At 63.7% G+C, this 7,708-nt stretch overlaps 1 protein-coding gene across 1 annotated transcript; it reads left to right on the top strand.

The window, feature by feature from the left end:
• The first annotated feature begins 372 nt into the window (after nucleotides 1-372).
• On the top strand, nucleotides 373-5,144 carry LOC132318621 (glucagon receptor-like). The gene is made up of 13 exons (XM_059826541.1): nucleotides 373-453; nucleotides 698-794; nucleotides 1,139-1,246; nucleotides 1,534-1,655; nucleotides 1,761-1,867; nucleotides 1,981-2,137; nucleotides 3,039-3,198; nucleotides 3,398-3,458; nucleotides 3,629-3,698; nucleotides 4,174-4,262; nucleotides 4,458-4,596; nucleotides 4,896-4,937; nucleotides 5,073-5,144. Exons 1-13 carry the CDS (start codon nucleotides 376-378, stop codon nucleotides 5,142-5,144), a joined length of 1,302 nt encoding a protein of 433 aa, XP_059682524.1. The 5' UTR covers nucleotides 373-375.
• The last annotated feature ends 2,564 nt before the right edge of the window (nucleotides 5,145-7,708 follow it).

The following is a 7,708-nucleotide window of genomic DNA, read 5'->3' on the forward strand; positions in this document are numbered from 1 at the left end:
ACAGCCCCTTCGCTTGCCAGCTGCCCCGGAGGCCGGCAGCGGTGGCGTGGAAGCCGGCAAGGCTCAGCCAAGAGGTGTGATCCACTCATGACCCCACTCCCGGCTGCTCTGCCTGATGCTCCCTGAGGTTTTGGCTCCGGCAGGGAAGTGACCCGGGGCTGTAGCAGCCCAGGACGTGCGTGCGGCTGGCACTCACACCCCAGTTCTCCTCCGCTGCCTTGGGAAGCACGTTTCCTCATCTGCACCGGCATGGGCAGCCAGCGGAGCCGTGCCGTCCTCAGTTCTCCACCTCTCACCCAGGATCCAGGTCCCCAGCGCAGCCGGAGGACGCACGCTGGGACTGGGAGCACTGGCCGCAAGCCGGCGGGGACAGCCATGAGGGATGTGCTCGGGTCTGGGTACCGGCGGAGCCTCGTCCATCTTGCCTGGGTGTTCCTCTTCTCCTCCGTGCCGGTAAGAGGCAAGCTGGGGCTGGCCCATGGGGCAGCGGGCTCGGCACTACTGGGCTTTGACCCATTGTGAACGGGCTCGATCCTGCCTTCGTCGCATGTTCCTGCCCGTCTCGAGGATGCCGGCACAGAGCAGTTTGTCGGGGGGATGCAGGCAGCTGGCTTGGAGAGCCGCCGGGTGCCGCGGTGGGGCGGGCAGGCCAGCGTGGCAGCCGGCCGGAGGCTCTGACCCGGCTCTGGGCTTGCAGCACGGCGGGGCCAAGGTGCTGGAGAAAACCTTCGAGGAGTGGATGCGGTACCGTGACGAGTGCTTGAGGAGGATGGCGAGCGAGCCCTACCCGGCAGGTACCCACCCGCCTGTGCCCCAGCTCGGGGTCAGATGTGAGGATGCGCAGAGCCGGGCGATGGCTGGGGCTGGAGCCAGGTTTTATCCCTCCTCCAGCATCCTCTACGCTGGTCACCTATGGAGGAATGAGCTGGGGGCTGACGGATGTCTCCGCATCTCAGATGGGATGCCCAGGGCTGGGATGCCCTGGGGGGCCGAGGCTGGTGGGGGGCACCAGGGCCCCGTTCAGGCTGATGCCAGCCCTCTCGGAGGTGCCGGCAGCGGGCTGGGATGGCAGGGCTGGATGCAGCCATGCCGCTGGCATCTGACCATCGGCTTTTCCCCACCTTGCTGCCGTTGGAAGGGCTTTTCTGCAACCGGACATTCGACATGTATGCCTGCTGGCCCGACGGGAGCCCCGGCACCGCCGTCAATGTCTCCTGCCCCTTCTACCTGCCCTGGTTTGAGAAAGGTGATGATGACCCTCTGCCACCCCAGAGCTGGAAGCCAGGGCTGAGCCATGCCAGGGGTGGGGAGAGGCTCTTGGGGTTTCCCCTCCTGCCCACTGCCGGCGGGAGAGGGACCCACGAGCAGACCTGGGGGTAAGGGGACATGTGGGGCACGGAGCGGAGCCAGCTCACGCCCCACTCACACCTACCCTGGAAGAGGGTCTTTGGGGCTGAGCAGAGTCTGACCCATCATCCCGGTAGAGGGGTTTGGGGGAGCTGAGGGGAACGCGCCGGTGCTTCGTGTCCGCAGTGAAACACGGGCTGGTGAGCCGCAGGTGCGGTGCCGACGGGCAGTGGGTGACGGTGAACGGCAGCCAGCCCTGGCGGGACTACTCGCAGTGCGAGGAGGAGATGGAGTCCACCGTCGAGGAGGTGGGATGCCCCGGCCCGGCCGCTGGGCAGGGACAGGCAGGGGCACCCCGGCCGCGCAGTCGGGTGCTGCTCGCCCAGACTCACCGCCGCGGTGCTTGCCTGCAGGAGGGTGCCCGCCGGCTGATGGTGAGCTTCAAGGTGCTCTACACCGTGGGGTACTCACTGTCGCTCCTGACCCTCGTCTCTGCCCTGCTCGTCCTCACCGTCTTCAGGTAGGAGAGCCGGGGGGACGCCGTCCTGCCCCTCGCCCTTCCCAGCTGGTGATGGCCGAGCCGAGGGGTGCCCCTGCTACCCGCTGAACCCCCAACACCCTCGCTCTTGGCAGGAAGCTCCGCTGCACCAGGAATTACATCCACGCCAACCTCTTCGCCTCCTTCGGACTGCGGGCGACTTCGGTGATGGTGAAGGACGCGCTGCTGGAGAAGCGCTGGGGCATGGAGGTGGTGCAGGTGGCCGACTGGGAGGCTCTGCTGAGCCACGAGGCAAGTGCCGCCCCATGGGGGGGCCCTCCTCGGTGGTGGGCTGGAATCAGGGTGGGGGACCCTCGCCCCAGGGAGGGGTGTGCAGCTGGGTGCTGGTAACAATGCAGCCCCATGCACCCGGTGGGTAAGCTCTTGGGGTGCCCGCGCACCCTGTGGGCAAGCTCTTGGGGTGCCTGTGCTGCCCATGCACCCAGTGGGTGAGCTCTGTGCCTGTGCAGTACCATGCACCTGAGGGATGAGCTCTTGGGGTGCCCGGGCACCTGGTGGGCAAGCTCTTGGGGTGTCCATGCACCCAGTGGGCAAGCTCTTGGGGTGCCTGTGCAGCACCATGCACCTCAGGGATGAGCTCTTGGGGTGCCCATGCACCCAGTGGGCGAACTCTTGGGGTGCCTGTGCTGCCCATGCACCCGGTGGGTGAGCTCTTGGGATACCTGCGCACCCAGTGGGTGAGCTCTGTGCCTGTGCAGCACCATGCACCTGAGGGATGAGCTCTTGGGGTGCCCAGGCACCTGGTGGGCAAGGTCTTGGGGTGCCCATGCACCCAGTGGGCGAGCTCTTGGGGTGCCTGTGCAGCACCATGCACCTGATGGACAAGGTCTCAGGGTGCCTGTGCCCCTGTAGGCAAGCTCTTGGAGTGCCCATGCACCCAGTGGGTGAGCTCTTGGGGTGCCTGTGCAGCACCATGCACCCAGTGGGTGAAGTCTTGGGGTGCCTGTGCACCAGTGGACAAGCTCTTGGAGTGCCTGTGCACCCAGTGGGTGAGCTCTTGGGGAGCCTGTGCAGCACCATACACCTGATGGACGGGCTCTTGGGGTGCCCATGCCCCCCTCTGGGTGAGCTCTCGGGGTGCCCATGTCCCCATGGGCGCGCTGCCGGCCCCACGGCGGGTCTCCTCTCGCAGGCGGCACTGGGCTGCCGGGCGGCGCAGGTGCTGATGCAGTACTGCATCCTGGCCAACCACTACTGGTTCCTGGTGGAAGCCGTCTACCTCTACAAGCTGCTGATCGGGGCCGTCTTCTCTGAGAAGAATTACTACAGGCTCTACCTCTACCTGGGCTGGGGTAGGGGCCACCCGGGCGCGCAGTGGGGCCAGGGACGGTGCTGGACATCAGCGAGCACCACCACCCAAACCGGCTCCAGGAGGGTGTGGGGTGGGGGCTCTGCTGACCCTGGGCATCCCTATGGCGTCCCCCACCCCAGGGCCGGTTTCTCAGCTCAGGCGGGTGCTTGGTTTTACAGGGTTTGCTGTGTGACTTGCAGGGACCCCCGTGGTGTTCGTGGTACCCTGGATAGCCGCCAAGTACCTGAAGGAGAACGCGGAGTGAGTGGGGAGGGATGGGGGGGGGTCCTACGGGAATGCTCAGCCCCAGGCTGGGGAGTGGGACTGAGACTGCTGTGGGTCCCTGACCCACCTCATTGGGGCTGGCACAGCTCTCAGCCTCATCCTGCACCCCTGGGTGATGGTGCTGCTCTCCGTGTCTCCCTGGGCAGGTGCTGGGCTCTGAATGAGAACATGGCTTACTGGTGGATCATCCGCATCCCCATCCTGCTCGCCTCCCTGGTAGGGAGGCACCTGCCAGCCCCACACTTTTTCGGAGAACAGCAGCTCAGCCCCCTGGCTCCTGACCCTGGGGGGCACAGCGACCCCCAGGGCCGCTCCCAGCAGAGCCCAGGAGGGAGGAGTTGTTCTCCAAGGCATCACGCTAAATGCACATGGGTGGGTGGGAGGGTTTGCACCAGTTTGCTAACCCCCAGGCTCTGGGGTCCGTGCAGGGGGGGCTGTGCTGAGCCCCAGAGAAGGGGGCCGGGGGTGGCTGCTTCCAAAATCCCAGCTGCTTCCTAGCCAGGATTTTGGGATGGCGGGAGAGGAGGAAGGGTAGCTCTGGGGACCCAGCGCTATTGGGCTGCAGCAGCCTTGGCAGTACAGAGGGGTGTCACCTCCTGCGGCCCCCGCGGGTGCGTATCATGGCCGGGGTGGGCTGTGAGGCGTGGGGGTGATGGGCTACGCGTGCCCCTGCACCGTCTCCCCTCCCTAGATCAACCTGCTGATCTTCATGCGGATCCTCAAGGTGATCCTGGCCAAGCTCCGTGCCAACCAGAAGGGCTACGCAGACTACAAGCTGCGGTGAGCCGGGAGGGAGGGAGGGAGGGGGCAGCCAGTCGGGGGTCCTCCCTGGTCCTGGGGCTACACCACGTCCACCTCCACCCCGCACATCATTAAACGACCGCCCTGAGATTAACTGGGAGCTGGTCCCTGCCTGTACCTGTGCCCCAGCCCTTTCGTACTCGCTGCCGGAGGGCTCCCCTTATACTCTTTCAGGCTGGCCAAAGCCACGCTCACCCTCATCCCCCTCTTCGGCATCCACGAGGTTGTCTTCATCTTCGCCACCGACGAGCAAACCACGGGCGTCCTGCGCTACGTCAAGGTGTTCTTCACCCTCTTCCTCAACTCCTTCCAGGTGAGGTGGGAGCGTGACATGTCCTCGCCCTGCCCTGGGCACACCATGGAGCAAGAATTAGGGGGTCCCTCTTCCAGCTCGTTCTCCCCGTGGTGCCCCAGCCTGCGGCGGGGCTGAGGGAGGGGGACACCGGCTCTCCCACCCCCAGCCCTGTTGTTGAGTGGGTGATGGTGCCTCCTGTGCTCCCTGAGGCAGCGGTGGCCCCAAAAGAGCCCAGAAATGACCTCGGGGGACTAAGCCCACCCCAGCCCTGGGAGAGGGGGTGGCGGTGGGGGCTCACTCCCCTGCTCTCCCTCCAGGGCTTCCTGGTGGCCGTGCTCTACTGCTTCGCCAATAAGGAGGTACGTACCCACTGCAGCCTCTCCTGCCCGGCGCTGCCTCGGCCGGTGGCTTTGCCATCCCGCCCCTTGCCTTGCATGGGCTGCGGGGAGGGCATGGCCAGGGAAAAGCCCCCGCTCTCTTCCCCGCCGTGGCAGGTGAAGTCAGAGATGAAGAAGAAGTGGCAGCTCTGGAAGCTCGACCACCCGGCGCTCTGCTGTGCCCAGTGATGCCGCGACCGGCCCCGCAGAGCCAGAGGAGAGGGGCTGCTGGCCGCGACGGGCGCCCGGCTGGAGGGCAGGGGGCCATGGGGAAGCCATGCTGGGGCAGCACCCACCCGGGATGGTCAGACTGGGACCGGCGTCTCAGCTGTGCCACACCTGAGAGCACTGGAGCTGCCGGAGGGGCCGTCCCCCCGCTGCGCTCTGAGGGGGAGGCAGGCACCCTTGACTCTTACCAGACATTGCTCAAAGAGCCTCACCTTGCCTGGGCTTGGTGAGCTGCGTGGGGAGATGCGCCTGCTGCTTTCAACCGCTGCCTGAGCACCATCAGCTACCTCTGTTGGCATCCGCCAGACGTGCAAACCCCCTTCCCATCCGCACCAACCTGGGCACCTGTAGAAGCGGATCCCGGCGGCTGGAGAGGGAGCCCAGCCATCAGCAGAGGGCAAGCAGCGGGGACTGGGAGACGCGGCTCAGCCCGGCGCTGCCGCCCAGATCTGCTGCCCCAGTGCCCGGATGAACAAACACCTCCTGTTGCGCCCTGGGCCATGCCAGCACTGCTCCGGTCCAGCGCATCACTGTCCTACTCTCCTTGTCCTAAGCAAGGACCGTATCACCAACACCCCGAGAGCTCCCAGACACCCACCCCAGAGTCACCCTACAAAGCTCTTCACAGCGAGGTGCTGCTTCTGCACCTTCTCGCCACCCTCATCGCCGATACAGAACGTGGCATCAGCGCCTGCCGCCCTCCTTGCTGCTCTCCAGCCGCACAAAACGCCGGCTTTCCTCCTCTCCGAGCTCCTCCTGCAGCAGATCCCCACCCCAAGCCCCCCTTCGCAGGGAGCAGAGCCAAGGCAGCAGGCACGCATGTAGTTTCCCGCAGCGCTCGAGCACTTTCGCTGTTGTATTTATTCTATGCGGTGAGGACAGCACTGCTTCTCCTTTGGTGGCAGGGGAAAATCGCAAGGGAGAGCGAAGGACTTGAGAGCAGCAGCTCGCCAGGAGCTGAGCCCGACCTCCCACGTCCCAGACCCAGCATCCAGCCCAGCCACCTCCCGCTTTGCGGCAGGGAGAGCTGCGAAGTCCCGGGCAGGAACCATGCTCCGCTCAGGAATTGTTTTGCTGACAAAAGGCCGGGCAAGAGCTCTGGTTCAGGATGTTCGCGTTCCAGCAAGGTGCCGAAGCACCCGCTGCCTACCCTTGCCAAGCAGCCTGGTGAACCCCAGGAGCATCTAACACCTCTCTGCCTTTGCGAGCGAAGCATCCGAGGCCGTGCGGTTTGAGCAGTGCTGTTCACGCATGGCTGCACGCATCCGGCTTACGGCTCCTTCCCTGGGACTGGTCCTGGTCCTCTCCTGTAAGAGCCGAGAGCAGCAGCAGATGCCACCGCCGCCACCCCGGCCCCCTCGCTCTTGCATTCACCAGCAGGACAGACGCACCGCTGCGTCCGTTGTTCCTACCACGCGATGCTTTACTTTGCAGAAAAGGCCACTCCAGGAGGGAAAAAGCAGCTCGTACCCTCCACTACAGGCAAGTGGATGCGGGGGTTCTCCGTCTCCAGCCCCATCCGCTCACAGGCTCAGGGAAAGCCTCTTGCAGATGTGGTGTCTCAGGGAGGGTTGCCTTGAGCACAGAAAGGAAAGCTGCAGCTGGGTTCAAGGCTGGAGAGTCACGCAGGAATTTTCCTGGATCGGTGTAAGCCCTGTGAGACCATTTTACACATTAACTCTCTTTTCAGATGTAAATAAACGTTTATTTTTCAGCAAGCAGAGCATGCTGCTTCTATCTGCTCTGAGGGAGGGAAACATGGCTCAGGCTGCATATGTGAACGTACTAATTTGCACTCGAGCACACACACAGTCCCAGTTACAGGGGTATTAAACAGGGACGCAGAGCCCCCGGCTCGAGGTAGCACTGTGTTCCCCTCCCTAGGATTCCATTACGGGTTACTCAAGGAGGACAGTAGCAAAATAAACACTTAACATGACAGTGATAAATAGAAACAGCGACCCAAATCACACGCCAGCTTTGGTACCAGCAGAGACCAAGGGAGGAGGTAGTTTCTCCTGGACAGGAGCTGGACCGCTGTCTGGATTCTCCTCCGCTCTTTGCTGGGTGCTGTGGGATCCAGCAGCCTAGCACCGGTGCGAGCACTTGGGGCACTGCTAGAGAAGCCAATGCCAAAGCTGTACAAGGTCACGCTGCCTTAGGAGGAGAAAGCTGGCCCTCTTCTTGGGATCCAAGCTGGTCTCCCTGATGAATCAGGGCTTCCCACGCTTCCAGGTACTCTCTGAAGTGCCTTTTGTGCAAGGTGCAGCTGAGAAGAGACAAGTAACAGTTCTCTACACCAAGGACCTTGAATTGCAGCAGGAGAGGGGAGCCACTTCCAGTTCTCTGCTGGCGGTTTGAGACCAGGGTACGGAGACAACTGCTGCTGTGGGACATGACCGGACTGAGCTGCAGGTATCCGAGAGCGACTCTGCTCCACTCCTAGCAGTCCAAAGCCCAACTCAGCTTAATTTATGTTGAGAGCTTTAGTTTTGACCAGAGAGAGATTTTTATGTTGCCCTATT

The sequence above is a fragment of the Gavia stellata genome, chromosome 18 (genome assembly GCF_030936135.1).
Source record: "Gavia stellata isolate bGavSte3 chromosome 18, bGavSte3.hap2, whole genome shotgun sequence".
NCBI lineage: Eukaryota > Metazoa > Chordata > Aves > Gaviiformes > Gaviidae > Gavia > Gavia stellata.

Coding starts and splice junctions, on each gene's coding strand:
- LOC132318621 (XM_059826541.1), top strand. CDS start 376: ATGAGGGATGTGCTCGGGTCTGGGTACCGGCGGAGCCTCGTCCATCTT. Junction 795..1,138: donor GAGCGAGCCCTACCCGGCAG/GTACCCACCCGC, acceptor TGCCGTTGGAAG/GGCTTTTCTGCAACCGGACA. Junction 3,699..4,173: donor CCATCCTGCTCGCCTCCCTG/GTAGGGAGGCAC, acceptor TCCCCTCCCTAG/ATCAACCTGCTGATCTTCAT.